General features: G+C 45.0%; 2 protein-coding genes across 11 annotated transcripts in view; one reads left to right on the top strand and one right to left on the bottom strand.

Annotated features, from left to right (window-relative positions):
• SLC47A2 (solute carrier family 47 member 2) overlaps positions 1 to 1,171 on the top strand; it is a 32,709-nt gene extending 31,538 nt beyond the window's left edge. For 4 of the 5 annotated variants that reach the window (XM_028836107.2, XM_015118792.3, XM_002800327.4 and 1 more), the window contains one exon: positions 577 to 1,171. In XM_028836107.2, coding sequence (XP_028691940.2) covers positions 577 to 797 — 221 coding nt within the window. In that variant the 3' untranslated portion in view covers positions 798 to 1,171. Of the gene's footprint in view, positions 1 to 31; positions 125 to 576 lie in introns of those variants that run through there. The other variant, XR_013406167.1, reaches the window with a different exon arrangement.
• A 726-nt stretch (positions 1,172 to 1,897) lies between these two features.
• The window catches only part of ALDH3A2 (aldehyde dehydrogenase 3 family member A2), a 28,735-nt gene continuing 13,889 nt past the window's right edge, over positions 1,898 to 16,743 (bottom strand). For 3 of the 6 annotated variants that reach the window (XM_028836104.2, XM_077970525.1, XM_015118794.3), the window contains 4 exons: positions 15,245 to 15,344; positions 8,163 to 8,398; positions 6,476 to 6,600; positions 1,898 to 3,913 (listed from right to left, as the gene is read on the bottom strand). In XM_028836104.2, the coding sequence (XP_028691937.2) occupies positions 6,517 to 6,600; positions 8,163 to 8,398; positions 15,245 to 15,344 (420 nt within the window). In that variant the 3' untranslated portion in view covers positions 1,898 to 3,913; positions 6,476 to 6,516. The remainder of the gene's footprint in view (positions 3,914 to 6,475; positions 6,601 to 8,162; positions 8,399 to 15,244; positions 15,345 to 16,743) is intronic. The other 3 variants (XM_015118797.3, XM_077970526.1, XM_028836105.2) reach the window with 1 other exon arrangement.

Raw genomic sequence — 16,743 nt, 5'->3', positions numbered from 1 at the left:
ACCTGCTACCTACCTCTCTCCACCTCCTCAGGCAGACAAGCATCTCTCTGGTTTATGCCCAATGTCCATGTCATGAAGTGATAGCCCCAGCTCTGCCCCACGGCTGGTCCTGAGTGCCAGGTGTGTGTGCAAATGGCCCAAAGCTCAGGAAGATGATGTCTCCGTGACCTCATCCATCCTGGGCTAATCCTTGATCAGGGCAGTAGTGAGGCAGCTAAAACTCTGGGAGTGTCAGGTGTCATGAGAGAATACAGTAAGACACGATTGTGTTTCCCATTTGCTTCTGAAGCCACAGATCATCACAGGGCCAAGCACCGACAAGAACACTCCTCACCAGATCTCAGTAGTAAGCCTTATCTGCATGTGAAATTCAGTTTAAGACGCTTTCCTGAATATCCCCTCCTCTGATCTTGCTTGCAAAGCAGATAAAGCAGGTATTTTTCTATTGTATAGGCATTGTCCCTTGTGAGGTGTAACAAACACAGCCAGGTGGTTAATCTAGGTTTTCTGATTCCAAGGCCAAAGCTCTCCCTCTGACCCCTGACCTGCTGAGTTTGCTCCTGTTTGCTTCCACAGTGGCTACAGGGAGTTCCCCTGGCATTACCTTGACAACGTATTCAAGGTCTGATTGCCACGTGGACCTCTTCAGGACTCCAGAGGAGGCCCACACCCTTTCAGCTCCTGCCAGCAGACTGTCAGTGAAACAGCTGGTCATCCGCCGTGGGGCTGCTCTGGGGGCGGCGTCAGCCACACTGCTGGTGGGGCTCGCGGTCAGGATCCTAGCCACCAGGCACTAGCAAAGCAGCTTGGAAACAGAAAGCCAGGAGTGGCTGTCCCCGGTACCCAAACACACCACGGTCTCCCCTGCAAAAGCGCCAATGGGGTCCAGTGCAGGAGGACACTTTGAACGACTCCTCAAAAAAAGAACTTTGGCTGATTCCTTGTGGTGACACTCAGAGGGGTCTGAACAGAGCGGACTTCACAGTTCTGTTCTGGTCAAGCTGGAGTTTTCTTCTCTGGCCTGGATTGCTCTGTAGAAGACATCAGCCAACTGCACGAGTCAGAGTCCAGGGACTGCCACTATAATGAATAATGTAAATGGCTTCAAATGGGAGACTGCGGATACAATCACCAAAACCACTGTTACATTAAAGATTACACGTTTCCTAGGCACAGCCTGAGGCTCAAGTCTGTCATGAAGCCTCTGTGAAGCTCTGAGAACGGGGCCAGTGGGTTCTGTCCGGGCAACTCCTGTGTGCCCCCAGCAGATACAGGTGCTGTGAGACCCTGACCAGGGCGGTGGCTGTCCATATACCCTTCTTCCCCTTTTCTCCAGTTCTTTCATTCCATCAGCATTTTCATTTATCACAGACTTTGAGAAACACTTGTTCTTACTGTACTTTTTCTTCTAGTAGTGACGTGATATAAATAAGGGCAGAAAACAAGTAGGAACAGGGCACAGCAAAGTCATCATGGAAGCAATTCCAGACTCTAAGGCACTGTTTCCCCAAGTGTGGTCCACGGTTAACAGGTGTTAAGGGAAACGGCTCCACGGTCAAGGAAGTCTGGGAACTGCACATACTAGCACTTCAGAGGTTCCGAAGGACCTGTGTCCTTTAGTTTGCTGATGTGCTTTACAAGCCAGTGGTATACAGGACCTGCGGCAGGATCATTTTTGTGTGTAAAATCTTGTGGGATTAGCGTTCTACGAATATGCTTACAGTTGTTCTAGATCAGCAGCTGGGGGTAAGAGGACGCCATTGGAAAAACCTATTTACTACAGCTACTAACCACCACCCCCAACACACACAGCAGAACCATGAGGTTTGAGAAAATCTTCTCGGCTAAGAATTTTAAAATGAGAAAGCATGACCAAAAAAAGTTGACAAACACCATCTATGATAAAGACATAAAAGGATTTATAGTTGGGGAGAATTTATAACCCAAGGATTATCTCCAATAGGGAACATCTGAGGTTCCACACCAGGAACGTCATTAAAATTGATGCCAATTTTATGAAAGATGTTCATTTTGAAGCAGATATGTATTAGTAGACAAGCCAGTAATTTAAACATACTCAGTGAAAATTCCATAATGCAATTTTATCTAAGGTATTTTATGATTACTCTCTTAGAGCCAGTTTTAAGCAGCTTTTTCCTAAACTGGGCTAGTTATGAATTCTCGACACTTCATGCTATGATGAAGACATCACATACTTTAGACAGCCTTAATAGAACAAATTATTCAACAAAGTTGATTATACATTCTATAAAGTAAATTACATTCTGTCATTGAGTGAGCTGAGTCTTTTTGAGTGTGGGGACGCGTCTCTGCAGTCAGGAGCTCCAGGGCATAGCCCTGCCTGCCCTGCCCCGTCCAGCAGGTAACACTGCGTTCCGCAGGCCTCTTCTTCAGCCTTGTCCACTCAGCTGAGTACCTCAGGTTGTGGCCGTGGACGACTGATGAGAGTAACTTCTGACTTGCTCAGGGGATCCTTTTGCCATCCATCCCCTTCAGTACGACCAATTGCAGTGGCTTACTCGCTTCGCGTCCAGACCATCCACCAACTGTCTGCCCCGTGCAGCTCTCAAACCCCAAAGTCCTAATATCCAACGCCTCTTTGTCTGCGAGAGGCAATGGTTCCCTCACTTTCAGTTCTGTAGGCTATTCAGAAAGGGATCTCTCTATAGTTTAAAAAAGTGAAATTTTACTTGCACTGTGCTACAGAAATAAGAAACTTACAGATTTGTCCTTGAAGACCTACTAACCTGCAACCTTCGGGTCCTGAGAGAGGATTCGTGTAAGTACTTTTATGACAGTATTTTTTGTTTGGGAGACAGGGTCTTGCTCTGTTGCCCAAGCTGAAGGGCAGTGGTGCAATCACAGCCCACCGCAGCCTTGGCCTTGCAGGCTCAATCGATCCTCATGCTTCAGCCTCCTGAGCACAGGCTCATGCCACCACATCTAGCTTATTTTTACTTTTTGGTAGAGATGAGGTCTCACTATGGGGTCCAGGCAGGTCTCAAATTCCTGGACTCAAGCAATCCTCCCACCTCGGCCTCCCAAAGTGCTGGGATTACAGGCATGAGCCACCATGTCCGGCTACAGTATTTTTAAAATGCCAGTTAGGTTTTATAAGATGTAGAATTCTATAACTCCAACACAAGAATGACAGGTGATGCTTGCATGACTTTGGCAACTAACTTCCAGGAAGCCCTAGGATTTACAAGATGCTTTGAGTGATATTAGTCACAAGAGATTGTTGCAACTAAACAGAACACAGGATGATGGAGCATGAATGAGGGAGAATGAAGACCACTGGTGAGATGGCACTTCTGACCAGGGGCCTGACTCCTGGAGGTCAAGTCCCTGAGTCCCATTGGAGGAAGAGTAACCCCTCCCTCCCCCACATAGGGTTTTAGTGCCTGAAATCTCACAGGGAACCGATACCATCTGACCTCACCTCTCTGACTACAGAGGACTGCTGGTAGCCCTGGGAAGCACCAGGCTCTTGAAAGCTTCATACAGTGATGGTGGTAGCAGGGGCAGGAGGTGGGCAGTGCCATTACCTGGAGGGAAGGATTCACTAAGTAGGTTCTGAGACTCCCTTAAAGTTTGTATTTAGTCTAATACATTCTCCTCCCCTAGCTCAAAGCTCCAAGATTTAGATAAGCACAATTTAAGGCAGGTTTTCTGAATATGCTATTAGGGAATGTTGGGATTTGGTTGAAATGGCAAGTTTTATTAATGATGAATGGCAATGACTTTTGAGTTTGATCACAGTGTGTTTGCATATTTTCTTACTATTTTTGGTAGGATTTAAAAATTATTGGTTCATTAACCATTTAAAAGAGGAATAATTCAGTAGAGGCACTAGGAGGTTGAACGGGATCATTCTTCAGTAATATCCAGCCTGGAGAGAGGAAAAAGGGATCCAGTTTACTCAGCTGCTTTAAAAACCTACCCACAATCAGCCTTGCAACACAAGCTCAGCACTGGGACTCAGATACCTCCTGTCTGAAGAGACTCTACAGGCATTGTACAAAAAAGGACTACATATCCCTAGGAAGCCTAGGAAGCGTGGTTTGGGCTAAAGGATTACGCCCTTCCTCAAAAAAAAAAAAAAAATAACAATAATAGCGAGACTACATGATAATGGAGGCTATATTCTGTCCACTGTCAATTAGCTAATGTTAGAGTAGAGACAGAAGATGAGAGTACTAACTTCTTATCCTGGCATGTTCAGTAGGAAGCTAAAGTCTCTACATGGAATTCAAAAACTGGTAAACAATTTTGTTTCTAAAATTCAAAAGTGGTACTGAATTTAATCCTTCCTGTTGAAGACTGAGGAAGGGTTGCTGCAATCTCAAGGTTCAAATGTCATATTTAGTTGTCAAAGGCCTAATGAAATTTATCAACATTAACCTCCTATGTTTCTCAACCTTTTAAAACCCACATCTCCCACAATGCCTTCTGTAGCTTATAAGCTTTATTGGAACTTTACTTTGTGTACAGTACTTACGCTCTAAATCCCTTCTAATTCTAGTAAGGTAGTTAATAAAATAAAATCCAAGGGTGAAACAAAATAAGGAAACTATTAAGTACATAAAAACCATTTCAGAAAAATGTAATTACAATAAATAGACTCTTCAGGCAAATATACAGTACAGATTCAAAGCCATTTATTTAAAATAAAAGGCAATTTGATAAAAAGAGGATTAAAAGCTCAGAGAGGAGCAGAAAAGCAGCAAAGCAGAAAAGAAAACCAAATCTCTACCTAGTTCCAGACTGAATCCGAAGAAATATTAACAAGTAATAGTAATGAGAATTGAGAGGGAGGGTTGGAAGTGGCCTGGAGAATCACTGACACCTACTCCCTCATCCTGTAGATGAGCAAGCTGAGGCCAAAGGAGGAGCTCAGAAAAGGCCTTGCCCAAGGTCATTAAGCCAAGAATCAAATCACATTTTCTTGTTCCTGCTAAAGATTTTATATATTGCCGCTGCTTTTATATATTGCCGCTGCTTTTATATATTGCTGCTTCTCTAGACCCTCACAGAGAAACCCTTTGGGAACGCGAACCTGCCTGGCAGAGTGCGCTGCACCTGAGGGAGGCTTCTTGGGGGTTTGGTAAGCGTGGAGAATGCAGACTCAGCCTGGGCCTCCATATTTTCCATGAGGCTAAAATATTCTATCCCAACCAAGTCGCATTATCAGGCTGAGGAACCAAGGTCTTGGGAAAAGAACAAGAGAGGCAGATATTGACCAGAGACCCAAGTAAGCTTCCGACCACACCTCCAGCCTCAGGAAGGCAGAGAAGAAAGTAGCCCCTAAATTGTATACTACACCTTGATGTCACGACATTTGCTGCCATGAATTCCAAAGTCAAACCTTTTTTAAAAATGAAAACAAATCACAACTACACAGTGACTTTAAAAATATTCTTAAATTGGGGGCCGGGCGCAGTGGCTCAAGCCTGTAATCCCAGCACTTTGGGAGGCCAAGGCGGGCGGATCACGAGGTCAGGAGATAGAGACTATCCTGGCTAACACGGTGAAACCCTGTCTCTACTAAAAAAAAATACAAAAAACTAGCCGGTCGTGGTGGCGGGCGCCTGTAGTCCCGGCTACTCGGGAGGCTGAGGCAGGAGAATGGCGTGAACCCGGGAGGCGGAGCTTGCAGTGAGCTGAGATCCGGCTACTGCACTCCAGCCTGGGCGACAGAGCGAGACTCCGTCTCAAAAAAAAAAAAAAAAAAATTCTTAAATTACGACACAAAGAGTTCAGTGCCCAGATGGTGACAAGTCTGAATTAGTCAGCTGGCACTTCCCCTAGGAGAGCTGAGTAGAAGGGGAGGAGAAATGAGGCTCACACTTGGCTGCCCTTTTCCTAGAAATAATATATGCTTCACCTGGACGCAGCTAAGCCATCGCCTCTGCACATTTCTCTTAGATTCCTAGCAAGTTGCCTCGCCCTTTTAAAACTGTGGATAAGTGGAGTTTTAACACCCTGACACTCTGAGCCCAGGTCCAAAATGTCTAGAGATAAGTAAGTTAAACATTCTTTCCTCTCTTTTTTTTTTTTTTTTTTTTTTGGGAGACGGAGTCTCGCTCTGTCACCCAGGGTGGAGTGCAGTGGCACAATCTCGGCTCACTGCAATCTCTGCCTCCTGGGTTCAAGCGATTCTCCTGCCTCAGCCTCCTGAGTAGCTGGGACTACAGGCGCACGCCGCCATGCCCAACTAATTTTTTAAAGTAGAGACGGGGTTTCACTGTGTTGCCAGACTGTTCTCAAACTCCTAAACTCAGGCCTCGGCCTCCCAAAGTGCTAGGATTACAGGCGTGAGCCACTGTGTCCGGCCCATTCTTTTTTCAATAACCCCTAAGCCTCCAACTGTAGCAAAAAAAAAAACAAACCCTAGAAAACATACCCCAACTTGGCCCACCTTACATATAGAAAGAAAACAAAAAGTTCCTACCTCACTCTTAACAGACAGGGCTGGGTTTTGAAATCTGGTGTTCATCTCTGCTTACTGGACCAACGCAGTCTGTGAACTACCAGAAAAATCAACAGGGCCTTTCTCCTCAGCACAGCTTGGTATTTCTGAGAAAACCCAAACGATTTCAAATGCAACTGGTATCTCCAACTCCACTAAGGCTAGGATACTGTAAGACGAGCCAATCCCCTTTCAAATTTTTTTTTTTCTTTTTTTTTTGAGATGGAGTCTCGCTCTGTCGCCCAGGCTGGAGTGCAGTGGCACTATCTCCGCTCACTGCCACCTCCGCCTCCCAGGTTCAAGTGATTCTCCTGCCTCAGCCTCCCGAGCAGCTGGGACTACAGTTGCGCGCCACCATGCCCGGCTAATTTTTTGTATTTTTAGTAGAGACGGGGTTTCACCATATTGGTCAGGCTGGTCTTGAACTCCTGACCTCATGATTCACCCGCCTCAGCCTCCTAAAGTGTTGGGATTACAGGCGTGAGCCACTGCACCCAGCCCCCTTTCAAATTTTAAACAAAATATAAACACAGCTATTACCATTGCCTTTTCCAAGCCCATTCTTCACTGATATGGTCAATATTTTCAACGTTACATCCTCAGCTGAACGGCTGAGGGTGCCACAGACACAACTGTGTTCGTCATTCCATCTTAACTTTAATTATGGATTTCCTCTTTCACCTCAAAATATGCAAACTGCTTTGAGAAGGCAGCTATCATGAGGGCCTCTTTGCAAGCCCATCTCTATAATGATTAATCACAAAAGATAAACTTTATCAGGTAGTCAACTTTGGTGGAAAAACATTCAAGCCTAATAAAATATCCCTCACCAAAGCTGTTGCACCAGAGTTCTTGCCTCCATCTCCGTGGCAAGCTGATTTCATGCACATTCAGGAACAAAGCTGGCCAGGCGTGGTGGCTCATGCCTGTAATCCCAGCACTTTGGGAGGCCCAGGTGGATCACCTGAGGTCAGGAGTTCGAGACCAGCCTGGCCAGTGTAGTGAAACTCCGTCTTTACTAAAAATACAAAAATTAGTTGGGCATGGTGGCTGGTGCCATGCTACCCCAGCTACTAGGGAAGCTGAGGCTGGCAGGTACCTGTAGTCCCCACTACTTAGCAAGCTGAGGCAGGAGAATTGCTTGAACCCGGGAGGCAGAGGTTGCAGTAAGCCAAGATTGTGCCACTGCACTCCAGCCTGGGCAAAAGAGTGAGACTCCTCAAAGGAAAAAAAAAAAAAAAAAAAAAAAAAAAAAGAACAAAGCTGTAAGTGACAAGGAAAGTCCAATACCAGAAGGATCAAAGGGCTAACCCTTTGATCAGATAGGTCAGAATTCTGCAATCAAGTTCTACACTGTTTTAACCTCTTAGACCAGAGATTAGCAAACTTTTCTGTAATAATTTAGGCTTTAAGGGCCTTTCAGCCTCTGTTGCAACTACTCAGCTCTGTCACCATCCCATGAAAGCAGCTGTGGATGATTAGTAAACAAGTGGGTGTGGCTGTGTTCCAATAACTTTAGTGACAAAAAGAGGTAGCTGGCCAGCAGGCTGTGGTTCACTGACCCTGTCTTACACTCTACAAGCTAATGTAGAGTCCTGCTAGAATAAGCATCTGGCAGCCATTGGGCCAGGACCAGACAGAATGGCACTCATGGGTAATAGGGACTCACCTTGACCAGCACAGCGGCTACAATGCCCAGGAAAGTGAGCACCAGGAGACCGAGTTTTTCTTTGTTGAACCGTCTCAAGAGAAAAAATTTTCCCCAATCCACCTTTGACTGGCTGTTGGGAGGATATCTGAGTTTGTTAGCACCTTCTCTCTTCAAACTTTTTAATAAACAGGGACGCTGATGAGAAAAAGTATCGAAACTATGTTTTCCGTGATAAGCTCCCATCCCACTGGAACCTGAAATAAAGGGAACAGACAAAACAAGCTTCATTGTAGATGATGCAAGCTACTTCTGTCTAACAACAGCCAAAGCTCACATGTACTCCCTGCTGCCTGGGAGCCCCCACTGAACTCTGCCAGCTGAAGTATCTCTTCTCAGGGAGTCCTTACCAACTTCCCTGGAAAAGTCAATGTCCTTGTCAAACAGGATGCTTTCCACGAGCAAGACAAGGACTTGCACCTCTTCTAGAGCTGTGGCTCTCATTTATGCCAGGGACTGTGCTAAGACTTTAAATCATTCTCTTAAGATAATTCTCACCACAATCCCACCTGGTGAATTATCAGCAGCCTCATTTCCAGAGAGGGAAAGGGAGCTTATGGAGTCAGTTAACCTGCCCAGGGTCACATGGCTGGTAAGTGGCAAAGCCAGAACCCGAACCTGGATCAGACTCTAAATGCTACATGTGCTCTCTTCCCACCATCCCTTCATTCCCAGCATCCCTTCCCATGGCTTCAGTCATCCATGGCCCCACTGACCCACTTGCTTTCTCTAAGGCTGTAGAAAGTAAGACAGGGCAGCAGGGTTGCACAGCTGGGTGATAACAAGCAAGTGTAAATCTCTGCCCTCCACGAAGCCATGCTCTGTGACAGTTTTCATTTCTCTAACTCTGTGTGTACAACAGACTGACAGGCACAAAGGGGAGCAGTGTGAGCTGGGCAGAGGGAATGGCATGTGTGATGTAAGACACAGGTGACCAGAGGCCAGGGAGCAGTTTACCAAGGCCAGGTTGCAGGAAAGAATCATTCATGAAGCAGGCCTGGTGTGAGAAGAGACCCAAGGACAAGACCCTGAGAAAACCTGACACTGAGGGAGGGTAAAGAATGAGGGAGGGGACTGGGCGCAGTGGCTCACGTCTGTAATCCCAGCACTTTGGGAGGCCAAGGTGGGCGGATCACAAGGTTAAGAGATCAAGACCATCCTGGCCAACATGGTGAAATCCTGTCTCTACTAAAAATACAAAAATTAGTCAGACATGGTGGCGCACGCCTGTAGTCCCAGCTACTTTGGAAGCTAAGGCAGGAGAATTGCTTGAATCCAGGAGGTGGAGGTTGCAGTGAGCTGAGGTTGCGCCACTGCACTGCAGCCTGGGCGAGAGCGAGACTCCGCCTCAAAAAAAAAAAAAAAGAATGAGGGAGGGGCGAGCCAAAGACATAACCAACATAACCAAGGTAGTTTTATTCAAAGATATAAAAGGGTTATATAAATGAAGAGATGATATAACATATTCCCATTAAGACTCCACATTTTAAAGAGATAAATTCTTCCCAAAATAATTTAAGTTTAAATCAATTTTAATCAAAATCCCAGGGGATTTCAGAAGGTTTTGGTTTTTTTTTTAAATAGGAGGAGGTAGTGATTCCAAAGATCATCTGGAAAAACAAATTTAGATAAGAACAAGCAAGAAAACACTGAAAAGCAATAAAAACGAGGAGCTTTTACTCTTAGATTTTGAAATAGTGCTGTGTCCTACAGAGCAAGCTACTGGATTGAATATGTGGGGTTTGGAGCCAGACAACTTTGGCTCATTTCTTGGCTTAACTACTCATTAGTTGTCTGTCTCTAAAATGTGTGCATTTGGCCAGTCGCAGTGGCTCACACCCGTAATCCCAGCACATTGGGAGGCTGAGGTGGGAGGATTGCTTGAGGCTGAGGTGGGAGGATTGCTTGAGCCCAGGAATTCAAGACCAGCCTGGGCAACATACTGAGACCCAGTCTCTATACAAAAAAATGTTTTTAATTAGCCAGGCATGGTGGTTCACCCCTGTAGTCCCAGCTACTCAGTAGGCTAGGGCGGGAAGATTGTTTGAGCCCAAGAGGTTGAGGCTGCAGTGAGCCGTGATTGTACCACTGTATTAGCCTGGGTGACAGAGTAAGACCCCATCTCAAAAAAGAAAAGAAAAGGCATGGATTCAACCGCAGTACCTGGCAAATAATAAGCACTTACTAAATGTCACTTATAAAGCTAACGGTACAACTACTGTCATTGAAACTGTGGTACCGGCCCACGGAAAAAACAAACCAGAAAGATAATGCAACCAATGAAAAAACCCTAAGAATGACCTAAACGTGTTTTTATTGAGTACTGTAGGTATGAGGATGATAATTTCAAAAAATGGTGCCAGCATAACTAGTTTACTCTTTGAAAAAAAAAAAAAAAGGCGCCGGGCACAGTGGCTCAAGCCTGTAATCCCAGCACTTTGGGAGGCCGAGACGGGCAGATCACGAGGTCAGGAGATCGAGACCATCCTGGCTGACACGGTGAAACCCCATCTCTACTAAAAAATACAAAAACTAGCCGGGCGAGGTGGCGGGCGCCTGTAGTCCCAGCAACTCAGGAGGCTGAGGCAGGAGAATGGCGTAAACCCAGGAGGCGGAGCTTGCAGTGAGCTGAGATCCGGCCACTGCACTCCAGCCTGGGCGGCAGAGCAAGACTCCGTCTCAAAAAAAAAAAAAAAAAAAAAAAGGCACATTATTACATCACGTGGCATATGCATTCTAAAGTGAACTCCATGGTGTTTTTTTGTTTTTTTGTTTTTGTTTTGAGACAGTGTCTCACTCTGTTGCCCAGGCTGGAGTGCAGTGGCATGATCTTGGCTCACTGAAGCTTCTGCCTCCCAGGTTCACACGATTCTACTGCCTCAGCCTCCCAAGTAGCTGGGACTACACGTGCAAGCCACGATGCCCAGCTAATTTTTTTGGTATTTTTAGTGGAGACGGGTTTTCACCACGTTGGCCAGGCTGGTCTCAAGATTCTGACCTCAAGTGATCCCCCTGCCTTGGCCTCCCAAAGTGCTGGGATTATAGGTGTTAGCCACCACGACTGGCCAACTCCATGGTTAAAAGGAAGGAAGGATGGAAGGGAGGGAGCGAGGGAGGGAAACTACAGATATTTATTATTTATTTATTTATTTAATTTTTATTTTTTTGAGACAGAGTCTCGTTCTGTTGCCCAAGCTGGAGTGCAGTGGTGCAATCTTTGCTCACTGCAACCTCTGCCTCCAGGGTTCAAGTGATTCTCCTGCCTCAGCCTCCTGAGAAGCTGGGATTACAGACGGTGCCGCCACACCCGGCTAATTTTTTGTATTTTTAGTAGAGACAGGGTTTCACCATGTTAGCCAGATGCCTTGGCCTCCCAAAGTGCTGGGATTACAGGTGTGTGCCACTGCACCCAGCCTGCAGATGATATTTATATAATACTGAAATAGGGAAAGCTTTTCTAAGCCTACTTTCCAAATCAGAAACCAAAAAACAAAAAGCCACACAGGCTTAGGTGAGGCGCGGTGGCTCATGCCTGTAATCCCAGCACTTTGGGAGGCTGAGGCAGGTGGATCACCTGAGACCAGGAGTTGGGGACCAGCCTGGCCAACATGGTGAGACCCTATCTCTACTAAAAATACAAAAATTAGGCAGGAGTGGTGTTGGGTGCCTGTAATCCCAGCTACTTGGGAGGCTGGGGCAGGAGAATTGTTTGAAGCAAGGAGGCAGAGGTTACAGTGAACCAAGATCGCACCACTGCACTCCAGCCTGGGTGACAGAGTGAGACTCTGTCTCTAAATAAATAAATGCTTCAAATCATAGATAAAATTAAAAGAAAAATTAAAATCTGGAAAGGGATATGTGTTACAGATAGGACTGAGGATTTTCTGACTTATAAAAAAGGCTATTTAAAGGCTAATAAGGAAGATGTGAACACAGCAAAAATATCAAAGGACATAAATAGAAAATTAATGGGAGTGCTAAAAAAAAATTCAAACTCACTAATAATCAAAGGAGTACAAATTAAAATGAGACCCTTTTCTTTCTGTCTAGAAAGTTAATAATGGAATAATCCAGAACTGGGGATATAAGGAAGTAAACACTCATATAATGTTCATGGGAATGTAAAGTGGCAGAAATCTGCAAAGACACTTGAAATATGTATCAAAAGCCTTAAAGGTAAGCATTTCTAAAGAAAAACCTAAGCTGGGTGCGATGGCTCACGCCTGTAATCCCAGCACTGTGGGAGGCCAAGGCAAGTGGCTCTCTTGAGCCCAGAAGTTTGAGACCAGGCTGGCTAACATGCAAAACCCTGTCTCTACTAAAAATACAAAAATTAGCTGGGCATGGTGGCACACATCTGTAGCTCCAGCTACTTGGGAGGCTGAGTCAGGAGAATTACTTGAACCCAGCAGTCGGAGGTTGCAATGAGCTGAGATCACACCACCACACTCCAGCTTAGGTGACAGAGGGAGACTCAGTCTCAAAAAAAAAAAAAAAAAAAAAAAAAAAAGAAAGAAAAAGAAAGAAAAAGAAAAATCTAAACTATATGCCAAAATATTAATAGTGTTTATGCCTGGGAGATTATTACATTTTTCCTTAAAGTTTAACTGTTCAGACTTTTTGCCGCTGTGTCTATATTACTTTGAGAATTAGAAGAAAAAAGCATTTTTTTCAATTTGGAAAATTGTATAAGCCCTTTTAACAGAGTAATTACACTTGCAGACATTTTTCCTAAAGAAATAATCAGAGAGTATCTAAAGAGACATTATATAAGAATCATAATACCAAAAAAATTGAAATCACAAAACTCTAATACTGGGAACTGGTTACATAAATATGCCACATTCATATGATGGAAAAGTATGCAGTTTCTAAAATTATCACATGCAAGAATACTGACATAGGAAAAGTGTCACACTATCCTGTCACATACAGGGTAGAGAACAATATATACTATGATACCTTTTTGCATAGAATATTCAGGTGTCTGTGTATATGTGTATGCATATATGTGCAAGATATATACCAGTTATCTTTACATAGTGGGGTTACGGGTAATGTAAATGTTTATTCTTTGGGCTCTTCTATCTTTTCCAACTTTTCTTAAAAAGCCTGTATTCTTTTTACATTTGGGGGTCAAGGCTTGTCTTACTTTTATTTTTTTACAGCATGGCCACTATAATAATGTATTATATGCCTGAAATTTGCTAAGACAGTAAACCTGTTTTTTTTTCTTTTGCATCTTCTTTTTGCATTTTTAACTTTTGTGGGTACATAATAGGTTGCTTATTTTATTTTGTTATTTATTTATTTATTTTATTTTATTTTTTGAGACAGAGTCTTGCTCTGTCACCAGGTTGGAGTGCAGTGGTGCAATCTCAGCTCACTGCAACCTCCGCCTCCCGGGTTCAAGTGATTCTTCTGCCTCAGCCTCCTGAGTAGCTGGGACTACAGGTGTGTGCCAGCACACCCAGCTAATTTTTGTATTTTCAGTAGAGACAAGGTTTCACCATGTTGGCCAGGCTGGTCTGGAACTCCTGACCTCAAGTGATCTGCCCACTTCGGCCTCCCAAAGTGCTGGGATTACAGGCATGAGCCACTGCGCCCAGTCGTGTTTTGTTTTAAATAAGATGGTATAGTCAATGATGCCACAGGCTACCTGGTCAAGTAGGGATAGGGACTGAACCCAAGTCACTTAGATTTGCAATTAGAAGGCACTGGAGACACCATATGGAACAATTACCGAGCTGATTACCGCACTAGCACAGTGGATGCCAGGATCCTATGCGGTGAGCTGAGGAACTAGAGACAACGGAGTCCAATCTTTTAAGCATCTGGGCTACAAAAGTATTGGTTACTCCAGCCAAAATCCCAGGAGTCATCCTCTTTCATTCACCCCCTCCTCCAGCATTCACTCCATCAGCAAATCCTGCTGCTTGATCCCAAAAATAACCCCTTCCCTTTCCACTACCTCCCCTGCCACCACCCTCTACAAGCCACCACCATTTCCAATTTGGATCTGGCAATACCTACCGATTTGGCCTCTTCCTGCCTGTCCCTCACCCATGTCAGTCACTGTGCTGGGTGCTGGCAATATGTTTACCTCCTAGACAAGGACCTGTGGCTGTAGGTCAAGGCTCCTTGGTCATAGGACAAGGTTTCTTTAACCAGAAACAGACGGTCCTGCCTAGCTGGGCCATCGCATCCCATGGAGCAAATGACTTCCGGTATTACAAAGGGAGAGGATAGAAAAGGGCTTTAAGACAGGGGCTTTTATGGTTGGGTTTTTGTTATGACAATGTTTGCATATTGGCTATTTTGTAATATCTCTATTAGATAGTAGAAAAGCCCACCTAGCCTAGGTTCCAAAGGAGAAATAAAACACTGAGTCGGTCATCTCCCATGTGGGAGAGGGAGGCAGGTCACGTTCTAAAGGGAACAGCAAGGATCAGGCTATGTCCACAGAGCTTCCCTTGGAATGAATTTCTTTCTGCCCCTCCTCTCTAGAACAGGGGGAGTCTCATTTTACTCAAATCACAAAACAATTCCAGGAGAGGCTGCTCCTCCAAACAAAGGGCCGGGGAACAATGCAGGTAAGAACTGAGCAGAAAACAAAGGCGCGTTAGAAAACCCCTCTACCTTCTGTCTGTTTCTGGTATTCGGAACCTTTCATTAGTTACCTCATTTAAAAAAAAAAAAACCACACAGAGAGACCTTCTTAATTTGAGACCTGACTCTTGGTTCCCAAATCTCCTAAATGCGGCAGGACAATAAACAAAATCAATAAAGTGAACAACGTAATGATTACAGCTGCGGTCAGTCAGTGCTGCTGACAGAAAGAGTGACAAGACATTCATCCTGTACTGCAGGGGTGGGTGGGGAAGCAGGAAAACCAGTCAACTGGGTGACCAGGAAAGGCCTCCCTCAGGACAGGACACCCAGGGTACGCAACAGCTGGCTAATTCAACAGCCCGCACAATCCACTCATGAAATGGTGGTGCTTTTGAAATATCTACTACGAGCAGGAGAAAATAAAGACTCACCCACTCCTCCAAAGGGGAAAGAGTTGAGCGTGAAGTGCATAATGACGTCATTGCCTGTGACACCTCCGCTGGATGTCTCATCAATCATCCGTTTGATGAGCTGAGGACAGACCAAAGGCATCCAGGTCAGTGAAGTTGCCCCTCAGGGAACACTCATGGCCCCACCACACAGAGGGCTGTGTGCTCAGAGTTATGAGCTCAAAGCATGCACATTCTGGCTTTGTGTCAGTGAAAATTCTTGAGTTTGGGGACACCGTGCCAGATAGACAAACAACCTCAACTGTGGTTAGTTTTGCAAAGTGACTGATACCCAACCTCTCAGACACACATCCCGTGCACAAAGGGAGGCAGCTCCCAACCTCTGGGCCTACTCAGCCACAACCTAGAGGTGTACTCCCCAACACAGCAGCAAAAGGCTCTTTGTAAGGGGACAGCTTAGACTATATTCCAGTTTTAAACACTGTTATTACTTCTTTCTTATCCCTGCTCTACATTATAACAAATGATTAATAGGTATGATTTAGTCTTTATGAAATGTGAAAATATTTAAGACTTTAGATTTAGCATCCTATTTTTTAAGAAATAAATGGTTGTTTGGCCTAAGGCCCAGAAAAGCACAAGAACACTTGACTAGTAAATGTCATTTCCCTTGGGGGCCAGCAAGCCCTTGACAGTTCTTCCTGTCTGGACTGTAGTGACCTCAGGTGACCCACTGCTGGGAAGTGCTCCACACCTGACCTGTACCCTGGCCAGCCGGAAGGAACCCTGGCAGGAAGGTTCCTTCCTGCCCATGTTATCCATGGTTTTAAATGTCAAACCATGGTTTTGTTAATAACCCAGCCTTTACTGAGCCCCACACATTTGGTCTCACTCAAATACCTGTAGCTATCTGTATCTCAATAGCCTCACAAGCTCCAAAAGCTGTCACACGACTATCTACACGTTACCATCAGAAGTTCTCCCGAAAACATTTGGGCCACTGTCTCTTAGTAGCAGCTGGTCCCCTAGTGACATGAATGAGTGAGCCATGCAGAAAGTGGCAGAACTGCTCAAACAGGTGATGCGGTTCCACCACGCTAACAAGAAGCTAGCGTCACGTGAGAAACTAAAATCCATCATATCACAACCATTTATGTGACAGTGTCGGGGTCTTAGTCCCACACAGTGGGTGTGAATGTCATTTTGTGCAGGCTCTTATTCGACAACGCCCTGTGGATTAACATCAGAAAAGTATTTAATGCTGGCACATATAAGTCTTCCAATTATACAGGAGGTGTTTGTGAATCAAAAACCTTGCGACACTCAACCCTGCAGACTCAGATCTAACCCGAGGGAGGAGGGGAACGGATGCTGTGATAACCCCAGAGCCTCATAAACCAAGACAGCAACCTAGGAACACAACTTCACTTAGTGGACTCTGATATGACAGAAGAAACCATCATTGTTTCACATTGTTTTCCACATTGTTTTACAGCAAAGAAGGAACATGACTCTTTTTT

The sequence above is a fragment of the Macaca mulatta genome, chromosome 16 (genome assembly GCF_049350105.2).
Source record: "Macaca mulatta isolate MMU2019108-1 chromosome 16, T2T-MMU8v2.0, whole genome shotgun sequence".
Taxonomy (NCBI): domain Eukaryota; kingdom Metazoa; phylum Chordata; class Mammalia; order Primates; family Cercopithecidae; genus Macaca; species Macaca mulatta.
The sequence above is the reverse complement of the archived record's forward strand: the minus strand, read 5'-3'. Positions and strand labels throughout refer to the sequence as shown.